This window comes from Lissotriton vulgaris, chromosome 9, assembly GCF_964263255.1.
Source record: "Lissotriton vulgaris chromosome 9, aLisVul1.2, whole genome shotgun sequence".
Taxonomy (NCBI): Eukaryota; Metazoa; Chordata; class Amphibia; order Caudata; family Salamandridae; genus Lissotriton; species Lissotriton vulgaris.
The window spans coordinates 1079497981-1079516727 of NC_141697.1; the positions used below are offsets into that span (position 1 = coordinate 1079497981).

At 43.3% G+C, this 18747-nt stretch overlaps 1 protein-coding gene across 1 annotated transcript in view; it reads right to left on the reverse strand.

Annotated features, from left to right (window-relative positions):
* Positions 1–18747, reverse strand: part of CFAP20DC (CFAP20 domain containing) — a 1688800-nt gene that overhangs the window by 911599 nt on the left and 758454 nt on the right. Inside the window, exon 13 of the mRNA XM_086939066.1 lies at positions 4348–4670. Within this exon, the coding sequence (XP_086795192.1) occupies positions 4348–4670 (323 nt within the window). The remainder of the gene's footprint in view (positions 1–4347; positions 4671–18747) is intronic.

Consider the following 18747-nt stretch of genomic DNA (forward strand, 5'->3'; position numbering starts at 1 on the left):
TATATATATATATATATATATATATATATATATATATGTACCAATAACATAAAATCTAATAAAACATATATTCTAAATTAAAACATTAAACTATTTAAAAATCTTCAAACTTACATTTCACACTCCAGTCAGTGCAGTAGTAGGGAAAGTGTTGGATAGCGGAAGGGTAAAAATTACAATTCTCACTCCAGTCAGTGCAACAGTAGGGAAAGTGATGGATAGCGAAAGGGTAAAAATTACTACACGAGGAACAGGTCAAAGACTGATTTCCATATGGCTGGGTCTGAACTGGGGTGGCGAAGTGAGCTATAGAACAATGATGGATCCAACCAAGATCTGTGACTGAGGGTGAATGTCTGAAAAGCGTCAGCGCTCCGTCCATCATCTCCTTGTGTTTGCTTTTTTCACCCTGAGTTGTCAGGTTATGTCCAGACTTGGGTCCCTTGCTCACTTTGCCATTGGATTCAAGCTAGCCTTGCTGATGAGGGGTGTTACTCCGAAACCGGTCTGAAAATGCTTGTTTCTGGTCCAGGGCAAACCTGGCTTGGCAGTTCGGGTTGGACTGTTCCCATGAAGAATAGGGTCAAGACTGATTTGCATATGGCTGGGTCTGAACTGTGGTGGTAAAGTGAGCTAAATAACTTGTTGCTTTTTTATTTACATTTGTAGAATTATATAGCATGGGCACAGGGGTGATTAAGTGACCAGCCCAAATTCACAGGATGTTGAGCTGCCGCTAAGGCTCGAACACCGACCCGCAGGTCCCGAGTCGGCCGCTGTCATGCAGCTCTCAGTGGAGGAAGAGGAGCGGTAGACCCGGGGCTGCTATGTGGGCTAGTTCCGATCAGTGTTGGTCTCCTTTGCTCTTGGAGATCCCATGCACTAACCCTTTAAGATCGGAGTGCTAACTGCTCTGTTACTAAGCAGTGTTGATTGCTCGCTGCACCACTATTCTAGAACATCTTCACACAAATCATCTACATTAACATACCTAAGCAGCCTGAAATTCACACTCACAACGCGAAGCACTTACCCGCTATGTCAATGAGCCTGTGCCAGAAACCTGTGCATCTTACATATCTTTTCATAGGCACGCTGTTGCAGCTTCACAACACCACGAGATCAACTTGACCACACTCCAATACGTCCGAAGAACACCAACACAATCACTATGTCAATAGTACAAACATCCATCTACTTGCATTTTCTGGGGGTAGTTAATAGCGCTTCGGGAAGAACCAGTGGCAACAAGCTCTATATAAGTGCAACGGTAATAAAAAAATTGCGAAGTGCATCATAATTCAGTATGCCTTATTCAGCGCGTTTTGTTTGCGATTTTAAATGTGTAATCCTTTGAAAATAATTCACGTATCACTGAGTTCACATTGATTTGCTGCAGTATGTAGATTGACTGGGAACCAAATAAGCTGGGTGCATTCCTTCATTTCTGTATATCCTTCATGGCAGCATATAAATGTTCAGTTTCTGAACAAAAGGTACTATACTAAAAATATATGCAGCAATATAGATCCCGGAACCATTTGCCTGCCAGTGATGTATACATTACACTTAGTATATCTTATTATAGTGTGTATGGGTCTAGACCAAAGCCTTCTTTTTTTACTTCAACATCATGTCATACAGAAACGAAAATAATCTGTCTAATGCACAGATGGTTCTGTTCATATGGCATTTCTGTTTCCATGAAAACCATACACCCGCATGACGCGTGGATCAGAAGAAACAGTATAGCTTGCCGCGTGTCCATGTACATATGCTTATATGCACTGTGAAGCGGAACATGAATATCAGGGCTGTTTACTAAGTTACAAAAAGTGCATTGTCTTCTGACCAAACAGCCACAATCCACAGCAACAGTGTCCACTGCCTAAATATGTTATCAAAATAACACGTACATACCAATCGTTTTCATCAAGTAAGCTCCCTAGGAGAACGTGTGTATTTTCTGTATGAGTGAATGCCATAGCCCACCTCTTTCATCGAGAAAGAAACATTGGCGTCATAAAATATGCATTTGCTATAGGTCACAAATGGAAAGCATCCAGAAAACTATTCAAAAGCCTTCGTTTTGTTCCACTCTGGAAAGTACATTATTTATTCTCTCTGTTTCATATAGCGCAGGAAGGAGAAGGGGCAATCAGCAGACCCTCTGCCCTTGGGCAAGGAGAAGTGGTGGGTGTGCTCTCGTAGCCTCCAGAAAAAGAAAGCTTCAGCACTGAACCCGGAGCTGTTCTGTATGGATTGACAACGTGTGAGTCCACACTATGAAGTGACTGACCTACAGCAGACGGTACTGGCAAGGGAGTCAGTTGTGATAGAAACATCTGAATTTTGACACAGTTCTAGTGCTTTATGCCTGCTTTCACGGGCGTAGCTTCCATTGGTGAATCAGGCGTCCTGTACTCTTCCCACCTCTCTCATATGGTTAACTTCAGGTCCTCAAGCACAGTTTCTTTCCCGTACCTTTTCAAGGTTTTCCTCCCTCAAATCCACGCTATCCTTCTCTTCCTAGGGAGTCTTCTGCGTACAGAGATGCTCCCACTGTATGCGTCTGTAGCCTGCTCTCCCCTTTTTTCTCTCTTTCCCACACACTTTCTGCTCCTTTGTCTCAGTTTATTCACCACTTCTTAAACAAACTACATATCTTGTCGGTGTCTTCCTTTCTTTCTATTCTGTGCAGCTCTTACCCTATCTATTCACCATACCACATAATTCCCCTACACAAAAGCACCATACGCCACACAATTCCACCCCACACAATTCCACAACTAACAATTCCAAAATAACCCATGTAAATCCACTTCACAACACATGCATCCACTACAATCCAAACCAAAATACATAATTAAATACACTGTCATTTGCCATGCTAATAGCTCTAATTCTAGCAGATGCGAGACTTATTGCATTGCAAATGCTTGTTTTACTAGCTAGGACAAATATTGGAGAATTTCAAGGAGCAGTGGTCAGCACATCATTACATTTACATTGGATATAATTGCTTAGTAATTGTGATCTACAAAGATTTTTAATATCTGCATCGTTTGACGGATCTCGTGTTCTGCTCCCATTCTATTCACTGTTATTCCATTCAAAAGAGAGAGTTCAGTGCTTCCTCTATCCACCTCAAATTACAGATGGTCATTCTCATTGCCACTCCTTTTCACTTATTTTGGGATAACCCTGTAAATGAATAAACACACCCTGCCTTTTGAGTAAACCTGATAGTGACCATGCTTGCCCCCCCCCCACCCGCCATCATACCCTCTTTACAAGATGCCTTATGCAGAGCATCCAACTGTAACTATTTGTGCAATAATTGTTAGTTCAATTAAATGTCATAAAATACTTGAAAAAAATCTGAGAATAATGGTCTTGTCCAACAGTTTGTTTTGTCAACAGTTAAATGATGGTAAGTAAAATGTAATGACGAGCTTAGATATTAGCTGCAAGGGTTCCGTTTTCAAATGGAAACTGGTCTATATATGGTGCCTGACTGCAAGTGGACTCCAACATAAAAAAAATTATGAATTTTAATAAGAAATAATAGGGCATAATAGGCTGGGGGCTAAACCAGGTGTTAAACACGTTATATGCCATCTGGTGTTTTTGCTCCTCCTCTGCTGGGAGGAGCAGTGGTACCTGTGCATGTCCAGAATATCTTCAAATTCAGTAATGTAGCTAGAAACTTTGCCGCCCCTGGCGGTCCCTGCCTTTGCTGGCCCATGGCGGCCGACCGGATGAGTGGTGGGGTGCTGGCAATTCCTGCGTTTGCCGCAAGGCGCAAACCCATGTAAAAGTAGGATGGGGGGAGGCCGAAGCCCCTAAAACACTTGCCGCTGGGGTGGACTGCCCCCCCACTTGCTTCACCACTCTTCAAACCATAACATTTCTATAATGAACAGGCAACAATACAAGCGCTGTAGACCCCCAGCAGTTTATGGCAGTAAATAGGAAGATTGAGAAGGTGGCTCTAAGGCAATTAAGTGATTATGAAAGAGTACTCTGGAATATGCCCACACAGGCACCAACACTCCTCTTCAAAACCGCAGGGACACAATGTCTTCAAGCCATGACTCGCTTCACAACAAAAACAGAGGGAGCGGTTGTCTGTGACAGTGTGAACTCTGGAGAGGCACAGGGTCTGCGTATCGTCCCCTATTTTGGCACTGCTCAGTAAACAGGATAATAATTCAACATCAAGTGCAGTCAATTGGAAATAATGGTGAGTATAGTAAGAAGTTCTCTAGATTTCCCATAGAACAAAAGTGAATTCCATTTTGACAGTATGGGTAGCGCACACAAAGGAACAGTAGGGACAATTACCTCTTCGCTGCTATCGCTTGCGTAGAAGTCGTCCTCCATCCGGGCTCCTCTTTGTTCTTCATTTCTAACAAGATGGCTGACATCTAATGGAAAAGCGTACTCATCCACTGATACATTCTGAGACTTCCCATGGGGCGCCGAACGAGGCCTTGATAAAAAAGTAAAAACATCTGTCTGGGTTGGCTGGAACTCACAGGATGGATTTGCCTTTTCATCTTCAACTTCTTGATGATGCTCAAGTAATGTTGTGAAGGTTTCGGTTTCGGAGGTGTAGACCTGTTTGGAAGATTGAAGAGGATGACGTTCAGGAAACACCCACTCATCTGAAAGGCAAGAACACACTTCCTTTAGTGTAAGTGAGGTTTCCATAAGTTTTATTAATTTATTTAACTGACATTTTTTTAATATTACACACATTCAAATGTGCTTGATTAATGCAAGTGCACGTGCATGGTTTATTAACACACATCCCTTTTCCATGGGGGACAATCTAGCTCTCTAATGCTTTTACTTCTTTGAAGAGGACTTATTTGCTATCTGCTTTCCACTTTCTTTCTATTTAGGATGATCACATCACTGTACAGATTATTTGCTGTGCATGCCACAACATAAAGAAGGCACCAGAAAAAAAGGAAAAACGGATGACCTTTGGGACCTCAGGACTCATTTTAGTAGAATGGAAGGCACAGAGCTCTAAGGTTTGATACATTTCCCCTCTTGCTACCTCAACAAATACTCTGGAGCATTCATTGGTCAGTAAAAAGCATCACCTTACGCATGAAGCAGAGGGGGAGTGCAGCAATCGTAATGTGATGGACACCAGGGTTTCCATACTAATAAGTCATTTCAAATATCCTACACGTCCTTCACATTCTAGACTTTTGTCAGTGATTTTCCATGCATAGAAGAGTTGTAGTTTGCAGTTGTTCTGCGAAAAATAGCCTACAAGTCTCCCTGGAGATTAGGGGTGGTTTGTGGAGTGCTAAAAAGGGAGACTCCTAACCACATGGTTTGGAAGGGAGAAATCGTTACAAAGAGAGAGATTAAAGAGGGGAAATTAGTGTTGGGGAGGAGTAATTCTAAAATAAAACAGGTCAGTTGGTTAATACTGCTGTGGATGTGTGTGCAGGGCGGGGAGGGGAGGGAGGTGTAATCTGCAGGTCACACAATTGCATGCATGAATTAACACAACTTTCATTCTTTGAACTGATACCATGAGAACAGTTCAATTAGGGAGAACAAAGAGACAGTTGGAACACCCTTCTCAATATCTTTTGTAAGAGCTCATGTTAAATGTTATTTTTTCCAGCACAGTTCAAATATTCCCCCAGACCCCCAGAAATTACTAAATATAGAAATCTCTAATTTACCCAAAACATTGGTAGTCAGAATTTCTGAATTTCCCAAATGGATTTGCTCAGGTGATAGATCAGCCAAAGCATACATAGCTAGAAAATGTAACACTGCAGCATGTTTGGAAGAAAAAAGTATTACTTGCTACTGTGGTAACTGAATCAATCATAAACCTTAATCCGAATTCAAAGGCATCATTGACATGTGTGGAATACATTTTAAGTACCTAGAGTTTTCCTCATTTCATTCAGTTACAAATGCTTTAATTACTACATATATATTTAAAATAATTTGTTGTGAAATACTACTTTAGATGGGCACGAGGGTGTGACACCTGCCAACTCACATCTATTTGACTAGTGATCACTGAAAAAAATGACAACCATGCACATTGTAACACACTTCTCAGAATTTACAATAATACAGGATTCCCCTGAAGGTCTCTTAATTCGGTCATCCAACTGTTACTTTTATTGACCGAGGTATTACAAGCTGAAGGGACATACTTAGTAGAAGCAGGTATCTATCCTATATTCAGAAGAAAAACATTTCATAACATTAACATTAACATTTTATTGAGGGCAAAAAGCTGACCTTTGCCTGTCTTCTAAACCAGGTTATTGGTATTGACATCGATCAGACTAATACCTTGGAGAACACACAGAGCAACGCCAGAGATTACTAGTCAAAAGGTTTTAACTTCAGCCCAGAGGCAAACATAAAATAATTCCCATGAAGAAAACTAAGAAATACAGTTTTAACCTTTACCTCACTGCCCAAAATTGTCAATGTCAATTCCTATATATTCTAAATGATGAAACAGGTCTTGCTCAATTGGAAATAGCTTGTGTTTATCCAATATTTATATTTCATAAATGGCCGCAATACCGTTGTTATATAATCAAAATTAGAATGTTTATTTCATGATATGACAAACTACATACATAAGAGTTCATCATTACACTTTACACAATCAAAATAAATAAAAAGAACAATGAATTACAGGGAGGGTTTTTCTCATACCAAGAGGTAGAGGCAAAATATAAAACTAACAAGGAGCAGGAAGCACTGGAAGATTTGTTGGGAAACGGGTGGAGTTATTGTAAAACATTCATGTTATTATTATATTATATATATGATATTGGGATTCGTAGAGTGCAGCAGCTACTCAATGAGCATCCCCACGAATATATGACGTTTAAGTTTACAACGTATGCCTTTACAACTAGGTCAGTACAACGATCGCATTGTTACTATGAGTATCATCACAACGACTTGCTGTAGGGGGCGCTGGAGTTTGGAATAGTATAATTTACTATTCCATCTCCAGTCTGTGCAACAGTAGGGAAGGTGTAAAAAATCCCCCTACAGCAAGTCGTTGTAATGACTTATCTTGTAATAGTAAGCGTGGTAACAACGCAGTGCTCGTACTGACTGCGTTGTAATAGCACAGCGTTGTGCCAACATCGTTGTAAATGCTGTTTCCCGTCCAAACACCGGCAGTAGAAACTGGGCCCAGAACTACAGACTTCCTTGCGGATTTTGGTGTCAGAACACAGATTTCGCGTGGTATTCCCCCAATTCAAAACAGGGCATTTAGGAGATCATTTATATTCCTCCAGTAATTCCTTCAGTGACACAAATGGTAATTAAAGATGCAGGATGACAGCACTTCAATTCCCATGGATCTTTTAATGTATGCCTTATTCCCTTGTGACAACTCACTACAGTAGTAGTATTTTGCAAAGGGACATCACACACACTTCTGACCCTCCACCAAAGCATCACAGGAAGAGATGTCAAATGGCCTTTGGCAATGATGATCTTGCAATACTCTACATATGCTGACGATACCCAACTTCTCATCTCCTTCGGGCCAGATGCAGTAAAAGTGAAAGCTCAGTTTGTGAGTTGCATGAGGGAAATCGGTGATTGGATGTCCAGCAACTGCCTCCAACTAAACAGCGAGAAAACGAAGATTGTGCTATTTGGCAGAGCACAGGAGCTTTGCTCTGCTGTTTGGTGGTCAGCAAAACCTGGTCCAGCCCCTCCCCCTAAATAAGTGAATAACAACCTTGTCATAAAAAATTACCAAATCCTATCTATGAAAGATCAAGTCAAAGCAACCCATGGCAACTTCTTTGTCACAATGCAGCTCTTAAAAAGAGTTTCTCCTTGGCTTCCTCCCACCTCCAGGAAAACCCTAGTCCAGGCACTTATTACGAATAGCTTAGTCTATGGGAATGAGCTTTTAGTAAGCTAATGACACCCTACTGGCTAAACTGCACGTTGTGCAGAATACAGATGCATAGCTAATTTGTAATCTTCCCTCAGTCTTCATCTGACCCTATCCTAAAAACCCTATGTTAGCTTCCTATCAGGAAGTGGGCAACCTTTCAGCTATGTTGCCTGGTGCATAAGGCATTAAACAAGTCGCTTCCTGCCTATTTTAATTCTAGACTACACCATTCCCAGCCCACCAGATTGCTAAGGTCAACAAATAAAGCCAATCTGCAGACTTCACTGATAGGCGCCTACAGATTTGGTAAGAGCTCCTTATCACATTTGGCAAATTTACATTGCCACCAACTTCCTTTTCATATCCGTATCTGTTCTGATTTCATGAAATTCAAGAAGTTGTTAAAAACGTGGATGGTTTAAAGAACACTAGGTTCTGCACAGCTAAGCGCTGAGGTACTCCTTTGCACGCTATACCAAGAATAAATACCATAACAATACGTAACATCACATACATTTTTACCCTGATTACATCACAGAAAGCAGACTCTTGGGAGTGAATAAAATAGATGCAAGGAGTATAAAATCTAAGCGAAGTATTAACATGTTGCACTTAAAGATTACAGACGTTGTCAATATTTTTATCATAAAGCAATGTACAATTGTCATATACCAGGGTGAAAACCCTCATATTGTAATATAAAAGTTGATATATCCGGATACTGTAATCGTATGCACAAGTTGGTATTTTGCATGCCACATACTGATCCTCATATGTCCAGTTAAAGAATCAAATGTTCAGGTACCGTTCTGTATGTCTAGGTACTGTTATCATGTGCCCACATGTAGACACCAAATTTCAAGGCACAATATCATCAGGTGCAAACTCGTTTTTCTTGTTACAGTTTCATGGGAAACATCCATTACAACGCAGCCATTACATCGCATTGCTTTTACTACGCAGCTATTACAACGCAGCTGCCTTTACATTGCATGCCATTACAAATCAGCTATTACAACGAATGTCACTACAACGCATGCCATTACAATGCATACCATTACAGAGCATGCCACTAAAACGCATTATTAGGTACGTAATAGAGATTTTAGGGTTTTAGGGAGGGTATGGGTTTTGGGGTAGACGAGAAAAGTACTTTTTACCCCTACACTATCCAACACTTACCCTACTGTTGCACTCACTGGAGTGGGAATAGTATTTTTTTCCCCTACACTATCCAGCACTTACCCTACTATTGCTCTAAAAGTAATATACGTTGTAATGGTATGTGTTGCAATGGTATGCATTGTAATGGAATGCATTGTAATGGTAGTTTTTAAAAATGAGTTGTAATGGCATGTGTAGTAAAATCATGCGATGTAGTGGTAGTTGCGATGTAAAAACTGTGTTGTAAAAGCATGAGTTGTAATTGTTTGCATTGTAGCATCATATATTCCAGTTTCCTGTGTCTACATACAGTCTCATGTGTCACATGCCTAGGTGTAGTCTCAGAAGATAACATACTGCCTCATAGCCCATGTTTAAGCTGCACATGCTCATGTGTTAGGTATAGGGACAGCTGATCCTCAAAAATTCAGGTACAAGATCGTGACCCAATTAAAGCCTTGATCCAAGGTCCTGCCATCATATGACTGCTAGTTCTTTGTGTGCAAAGCACAGGCACCTGTGGCAGAAATTGGAGCCTTTGCCATGTAGCACAAACATGCAATATGCACTTTTGCATATTACTTCCATGTCTAAGACAGACTGGTGTCCCAAGTACACTGTCATTTGTCAAGAACCGTCACCATATGACAGGTTTTGCATCAAGGGTCTATAACTGAATCATGTCTTCAGGTACATCGAACTTTGCTAAGTAGGGCTTCAAACAGCCAGACAAGTTCTCATGTGCAATGTATTATCATACATCAAGGCATTGCACTAAATACCAGTTGCAGTCTTGCTCACGATTGAAGTGGGGCACCATGTACACCAATGAATGGACAATAATATATGCCAGGCACTGTCATCATATGTCATAGGCCAGATACTACAGATTGGATACATATACAGCCTGATTCATCAAGCTGATATGCGCTCGCAAAGGGCCAGATTCTGAGAATCTGTCCCTTTGCGAGTGCGATTTTTGCATTTGGGATTCATCATCCCAAATGCAAAAATCGGTAATAGAGATTTTGCTATTTTGCGAGGAATTACATTTAAGGAATCTCTATTTGAGATTCCTTAAATGCAATTCATCATCCATTTAAAAATTACGAATTCGCAATTTCGGCCCGCTATTTACCGCGAGGTCAAACCTCGTGGTAAATAGCGAAAACTCAGAAAAATGCTTTTAAAAGCATTTTTCTAAGTAGCATGTTGCACACACACATGTCCTTTGGACATGTGTGTGCGCAACACCTGTTTCAATTTGCATTTAAGGGGTGCTACAGGGTGTCCTTTGGACACCCCTGGCACCCTTTAAATCGCTATCTTATTTGCGATTAGCTAATTGCTAATCGCAAATAAGGAATACTCCCCATTCATTCCTATGGGCCTTTTGGCCCATAGGAATGAATGGGGAGTTATTCCTTATTTGCGATTAGCAATTTGCTAATCGCAAATAAGGATTGTGTAGGAATCGCAAATCTTTTTGCGATTCCTACATGAATCCCGTTTTCCGAGTCTGTAATAGCGATTCCTTATGAATCGCTATTATAGACTCGCAAAACGGGTCTATGATGAATCAGGCTGATAGAGCCCTACAGATCTGCCTCAAATGCAAGGGCACTGGTGTAAATTTAAATTTGCCTTTTGCACCAGCAAACATGTCTGAACAAGTATATTTTATGTGCCATATTTTTTCATGAGAATATTAGGCCCAGTCTTCTACAGCCATATATTTTAGGTGCAGGCTGATTTGCAAGGCCATAGGCTCAAGTGCCAGGTACAACTCCTCTAGACTGCCACAGCCACATACGCCTCTGTACACAGTAAAGGCTGCTACCGGGCCAAGGTGGTGGGGCGGAGGGTGGGGGGGACAAAAAATGAAACCATAAACAACATAAAAAAACACTTACCTGAAAAGCCCACCGCCTCTCCTTCCTCCTCCATCCCTCCGACATCTTCCTGCACTCCTGGTCAGCAGCAGGAAGCACACACCCTCCCAGCCTTCCCATAGCCAACCACAACACTGCAATGCAGTGTTGTGATTGGTCTGAGTGCTATAATATTGGCACTCAGATGGGGATGGGAGGGTGTGCATGTTCCTCACCAGGCCGTGTAATGCAGCCGGTTGGGGGATGTTGTAAATAGAATGAAGTAGGAAGCAGGACACGTCTTCTAGTAGTTAGATGGTATTTATTAAGTTACTAGGAATAAGTTAAGAAGTTAAGACACAGAGCAGTAGTTCCCCACAGCTGACCAGACCAACTGCCCATAGTAGAATCCCCAACACTACAGATAGAATACAGCTATGTAAGAAGACAGAAACACAGAGAAAGGACTAAGGAAGCTAAGAAGCAATGTAAGAATGTACAACATATCTTCCCCCCTACAAACAACAAATATGAAAACCTCAAACACGTAAGAAGATAAAGCATGGAAAACAGAAAAGAAAACGTATAACACTAAGGAGGTCAAAGACCTCATGCTAATCCATTGTGCTTTGCACGCGTGGGTTCGTATCCCACCCTCGTCGCCAAATGTTGTAAATAGAATGAAGTAGGAAGCAGGACACGTCTTCTAGTAGTTAGATGGTATTTATTAAGTTACTAGGAATAAGTTAAGAAGTTAAGACACAGAGCAGTAGTTCCCCACAGCTGACCAGACCAACTGCCCATAGTAGAATCCCCAACACTACAGATAGAATACAGCTATGTAAGAAGACAGAAACACAGAGAAAGGACTAAGGAAGCTAAGAAGCAATGTAAGAATGTACAACAGGGGACAAGCAAAGTCCAGACAACTGCTAGGGGTGTCCCGAGAGGGCTGGCCAAGCAGTCCTGTGCACATCAGGAGTAAACACCAATCCCCTCCCAACTACGCCAGTCCCTGCCCCGCTCGATATCCACTATAGGAAAAATAAAATGATGATAACAATAGTTATAATTTTATTTTTCGTTGGAGTCACCATTTTCTGTACAGTCATCCTAAGTCTCAGATTCCTACCCCAGCAGCTGCCCATGTGGCAGGAAAGGGTGGAAAAGACATTTACTAGACCCGAGATTTCCTGAAACCTCTCTTCAGACACTGAGCTCAGGCAAACCAAAAACGTTTTTCTCATAATTCTAATTTAATTCATAATATTACCACTGTTAGTCAACATCATTGAAATGCGTATGGTCACAATTCACAGTATGTAGAAAATATAGCATATCAGTCTTAAAGAGAATCTGAACCGTGACAAAATAAACAAGTGAAATGCCAACACAATGATTAAGTTAGTGAAAATACAATAATAAATCATATACTCACGCAACTAAGGACGCTTTGATACTAAGCTGTGCCAACTCATAGGTGGACTTTAGCATTTTCACATCATAACGCCAAAGTCCAAATTATAACTGTTGGTGAAGTGGAAGGAAAAGGAACTCAGAGGGGGTAAGGAGTGAGTTGTGCCTGCTTAAAACCGTTTCCTTTCAGGGTCAACCACTGAGAGAGTGGTTAGTCAGTTTCCTTCTGGGTATTAACAGTTTGCCTGCGTGAGGATTGAAATCTGACCTCTCCTTCTGCTGTTCTCTTCTTAAGGAGTCAAATAACACCGCCAAAATAGAAAGAAGAACCCCTGTGAGTCGTGGGCCCTATAGAAAAGTATCCCAAATGACATTTTGTCATATCTGGAGCCCACAGTCGAAACTGCTCTCTAGAAACATTTCCTTAAAATGTCTTGCTTTGTAGCTAGCTTCTCAACCTCTATCCATTTTGCTCCTCTCGTTTATATGATACATTGGAAAATGTATTTTTCCATTAAGCCGGTTTCAGAATTGGAATAAGAGCTGTGTAATTTTTCTAGAAGGATAACATTGCTGTAATCTCTTTATAAAGTACACTTAGCACACCATTTGGAACTTCAACTGAGCTCAAAGCTTAATTCTGCAAGAAGTGTTGAGTGAAAAAAGAACAATACACACACTTCATAACCTTTCCAAGTAATAAATAACACAATGCCAATGTTGATACAAAGAAATAACAAAATACTGTGCATGTATGAATTAGAATACTACATATGCAAGAACAGTAAGCAATAATACCCTAAGGCAAAACCGTCAAATAGTAAAAGGTTGAATGTTGGAATGGGCAATTTCCTCAACACTGTTAAAAGTTGGACTTGGCCTACAGGGGATTTGGTCTCTGTGCAGTATTGGTTGCATCAGCTGATATTCACTAAAGTTCACAAGCCTCTCTCGAGTGGAGATTGGTCATGAAGTGATGTCTCATGCAGTCTTGTTGACTTTAGGTTTTCTTACGTGGTGGCCACAAACAGGCTCGCCAATATGCCCTGGGAAGGGTTATGAGCTTGTGGAAGCTGATGCAGGCTGAAAAAGTCCCTGGAATTACATAGAAGTTTCATATGGCCAGAAGCACACGGGGTAGACAGGGGTTGTCTTGATTAATCTGTAGTGTCGCAAGATGGGCACCACAAGTTGCACAGAGTTACCGTCCTTGGTTTTTAAAAAGAAACATTTTTGTACTCTTATTATAATGAACTCTGAGTCGCTTGGGTTTTGCAAAGAATGTGTGGTATGGTCAGTGACTTATTCCATCTCGGGATAAGCAATGCTGCAGTCCAGGATCAGCGCTGTCACTAATGTTGAAAGGAAAGACTCAGGTCTCTTTTAGTGGTTGGTGAGAAAACAGCAGGGCCAAAAGAGACACTACTTACACAGCAATCTCCCACCCCTGTTTAATTTCTCCACCATATAGATGGGAATTTTCCCCCAAGAGAGAAACACCAACTGTCCCAACATGCCTTGGCAGCATGACAGACCATATGCTATTATTTTCAGTTTTCAAAGACAAACCCCAAAAGAGAAGTTTTTTTTTGAAAAATAAAAAAACAAGGTCCCTGGGACCGTATTACAGAATGTGCCCCGGAGGTGCAATTGACATGTGCACACACTTTGTGCACCCCTGGGTAACTTTGGTATTACAGAAGGTTCTGCAGACACTTGTTCAGCCCCTTAGTAATACAGACAGGCCTGGCGCACATGTAATGCCAGCGCTATCATGAAAGAGTGTTTCCCATGCAAATAAGGTAAATCACTTTGAATCTGCACCAGTGCCGTGCTACCAATGCAGGCGCCGAGGTAAACATGCCCTTATTAGGCGCACTGAAGTTGTAACAAAAACATGTGGTGCAGTGAGCCCTCTGAGGGCTGCACTCTCAAGAGATGAAAGGCGGTGCCACTCACTGTACCCGTCTCCAAGGGGATCCCTAATCGCTCTTAAAAGTGCTGACTTGTTGCTGCCTGCACTGTGAAACAGGGAGCATCTTCAAAACAGCCACTCCACATTACACTTGACTGTGCTGCCCCCAGGGCAGAGCGAGTTTCTGGCTGCTCAGAGATAAGCTCATTCATTACAATTGAGTGCATCTTCCCTGTTTGCGTCAGGCACGCCTGTTTAAAGGTGCTCTATTGTGCAAAAGGGAAAAATGGGCCCTTTTAGCCCTTTTAGCAATAAGGACCTAGATGCATTCTCCCAACATTTTGGACACAACGCTTTTTTCCCTGCCTGGAACTAAAATGCTGTATATAGTGGTGCCATGTAGAAGAAAAGAGCGCTGGTCCTGTCCGAGGTAGGGTGAGTGTACCGATACAATAGAGCACGGGTACTCATAGTACGGCCCGCGGGCCGCCAGCGGCCCGGCAAGCCTTGCTTGGCAGCGCCCGCAGACCTTGCAGACATCATACCTGTATTTTTTTTATTTTTTTTCACAGTGTCAGCAAACACAGACTCTGCTCTGTGGGGGCCAGGTGATTCCAGTGATTGTCCAAGCGGAGCTGCAGGGGCGCTAAGAAGAGTTGAAATACAACAACGCCTCGTTATCATGCAAATGGTCTCTTAAAGACCTGTGAAGTACTGGGGGGGGGCTGTGTGTGCGCCTGGGAAGCTGCCTCAGCTGCCACACAAGCGGGGGTGCGGTGACAGAGAATGACAGAGGGCAGTAGGGAGAGACAGAAACAGACAGAGAGATCGAGATAGAAACAGAGACAGAGACAGACAGGCACAGACTGACAGAGACAGAAACAGATAGAGGCAGAGACAGATAGAAGCAGAGACAGATAGAGACAGGGCAGACAGAGCTAGATGGAGGCAGAGACAGGGACAGACTGACAGAGACTGAGACAGATAGAGGAAGAGACAGACAGAGACAGACAGCAATAGAGACAGAGAGAGAGGCAGGGACAGATAGTGGCAGAGTCAGATAGAGATAGAGACAGAGACAGACAGAGGCAGAAACAGACAGAGATAGAGCAGACAGAGATAGAGACAGAGAGAGAGACAGATAGAGGCAGAGACAGGGATGGGGCGGACAGCTAGAGGCAGAGACAGACAGTGACAGACAGACACGGAAAGGGAGACAGAGGGAGGGAGACAGGGACAGACAGAGCTAGATAGAGGCAGAGACAGGGACAGACTGACAGAGACAGATAGAGGCAGAGACTGATAGAGGTAGAGACAGACAGAGACAGACAGTGATAGAGAGAGAGAGAGAGAGAGAGAGACAGAGAGAGACAGATATAGAGGCAGGGACAGATAGAGGCAGAGACAGATAGAGGAAGAGACAGACAGAGGCAGATAGAGGCGGAAACAGACAGAGATAGAGACAGACAGAGATAGAGACAGAGACAGACCGAGACAGGGACAGACAGACAGAGAAAGACAGAGACAGATAGAGACGGAAAGGGAGACAGAGGGAGGGAGACAGAGACAAACAGGGACAGACTGAGGCAGAGACAGACAGAAGGGCAGAGAGGCAGAGAGATGGAGAGGGAAACAAAGGGGGAGGAAGGCAGCGGGAGGTAGAGGGAGGGAGAGGGGGGAGACAGAGGGTGACTGAGGGAGGGAGAGGGAGGGAGACAGAGAGGGAGGGAGACAGAGAGGGAGGGACACAGAGAGGGAGGGACAAAGAGAGGGAGGGACAAAGAGAGGGAGGGAGGCAGAGAGAGGGAGACAGACAGAGGAAGACAGAGGGAGGGAGGCAGAGGGAGGGAGTCAGGGGGAGACAGATGGAGGGAGAGGGAGACAGACAGAGGGAGACAGACAGAGGGAGGGAGACAAGCAGAGAGAGGGGGACAGAGAGAGAGAGGGAGACGGAGAGAGAGGGAGACACAGAGAAAGGGAGACAGAGAGGGAGAGAGGGGTGGAGACCGAGGGAGGTAGATAGAGAGAAAGGGATACAGAGAGAGAGGGAGACAGAGACAGAGGGGAGACAGAGAGAGGAAGACAGAGGGAGACAGAGAGAGGGAGACAGAGAGAGGGAGAAAGAGAGGGAGACGAGAGAGGGAGACAGAGAGGGAGACGAGAGAGGGAGACAGAGGGAGGGAGATAGAGGGAGGGAGACAGAGGGAGACAGAGACTGACAGTGGGAGGCAGAGAGAGGGAGGCAGAGAGAGGGAGACAGAGGGAGAGACAGAGGGAGAGACAGAGGGAGGGAGACAGAGAGAGGGAGGGAGACAGAGGGAGGGAGACAGAGAGAGGGAGACAGAGAGAGGGAGACAGAGAGAGGGAGACAGAGAGAGGGAGACCGATAGAGAGAGACAAAGGGAGGGAGTCAGGGGAGACAGAGGGAGGGAGAGGGAGACATACAGAAGGAGACAGACAGAGGGAGACAGACAGAGGGAGGGGGACAGAGAGAGCGGGGGACAGGGAGAGCAGGAGACGGAGAGAGAGGGAGACAGAGGGAGAAAGACAGAGAGAGGGAGACCGAGAGAGAGGGAGACCGAGAGAGAGGGAGACCGAGGGAGACAGATAGAGGGAGACAGAGGGAGACAGAGAGAGGGAGACAGATGGTGACAGACAGAGGGAAAGAGAGAGAGAGAGAGAGAGAGAGAGAGAGAGAGAGAGAGAGAGAGAGAGAGAGAGAGAGAGAAGAGATGTGTATGCCGGGTCCGGTGGCTCAGTGGACGAAGGCGTCCGCTGCAGGGGCCTGTGTTCCACCTCATGGTCACAGTTTTTTTTGTTGCTCTAGCCCCGCCCCTCCCCCCCAATGACCCCGCCCCCACGGTGCGGCCCTCGGCCACAAACCACACTGTAAATGTGGCCCTCAAGAGAAAGTTTGTGAGTACCCATGCAATAGAGCTAAAAGTTCTGTAGTAGTTGGTCTGTCAGCAAGATGAGTCCAATAGCTGAGTCGGCTAGGGCTTAAATGGCGGAAATCTATTGGCTTAGCCTACCTGTAAAACAAATGGCAGAGCAACTACCAGTAGGGCAGACAGGTCATTAGCCAACATCACCTTTCTTTAAATTATCACGCCACTTTACACACGACATGATAAAGATTGCTGCTGATTGGAATCCCTTATGTTTCCTGGTCACTTAACTTCAACTACTGGGAACAGGGTTTAAAGAAGGTTTTTACAAAGGTTTTCTAATGACAACTTACATCCGGGGCTTGAGGATGTTCAGAATTCATCTGTCTTTTGGCAAGGATTGCACTAGCAAACACCACTCCCGTATATGTATACATGCACCCTCTGGAATCAAACGGCCAGCTTCCACACAAGTGAAAGGCACCTCATGCAATTTACTGCCACACAGAATGAAGGTGACAGGCTTATTCACAGTTCCAAAGTCGATGGACGATTCGTTGATTAATTCCTGTTGTCCAGCTCAAAGGACAAGCCTAAATTGCCTGGTATTTCTCATTAGACCTTATAATTATTCTTGTCAAACTTCCTTTTTTGGCAACTGGTGAAGTTACCACAAGGCAACTAATTCAAAATCCGCGGGGAACAGCTGTTATACCCTTACAGGGAAATCAAACTTTCGGATTTGGGAGGACTTCATGATACTAAAGAGACTAATTAGAAATCCCTTATCAATGACTAATCCAACCGGAAATACAAGGCACAAATAAGTTACATGTAAAATGTCTTCTGTTTAAAACGAGTGGTTTCATATTTCGCACGTATGAATCGGGGTTTGGAAAGTTGAATAATGTAAGATTCATATTTCTGTCTCCCGAGGAAAGGAAAAGCCTCAGATCCATCTATTGAGAATATTACTGTTCCATTGCACTGGTAGTCCAGACTTCTCTGTGTACAAAAAGCTGACAACCCTCCCACCCTCTATAGGGGGTTGATGTTCTTAGCCCGCCTTCTTTCTACTCAGGCAAAAATGCTTAAAAGGGTTTTGTGCTGCTCTCGTGTCAATGGAATTCCATTCAAGGAACTCACGGGGGTGATCTTCTGCCTTCTGGCAGTGCACAGACTATCAACGTCCCAGTTATGCAGAGCTAAATTGCTACTAATATAAAGGACTCTCTACATTTCCTCGGCCCGAGTGAAAACGTCACCAACAGATGACATTCTATATTCAGATTTTAATCTACATAAAAAGACACATTTTCTGGAACGGCGAGGAGGCACCTATTATATACAAAATACGTTATCCTCAGCAGCAATTCACATTATGAACAGAGACTGTGATATAACGGCTAGTGAAGGTGTTTTTCGTTGCTGCACCTATTGATTGGTGGTTTTCCCTTTCCTCTTTGTATTTGTGAAACTACTTTCCTTACTTTCTGTCCTATTTCATGTATTATATTGACTTATAAGTTAAAACTAGTTTGTCGGACTTCTGGC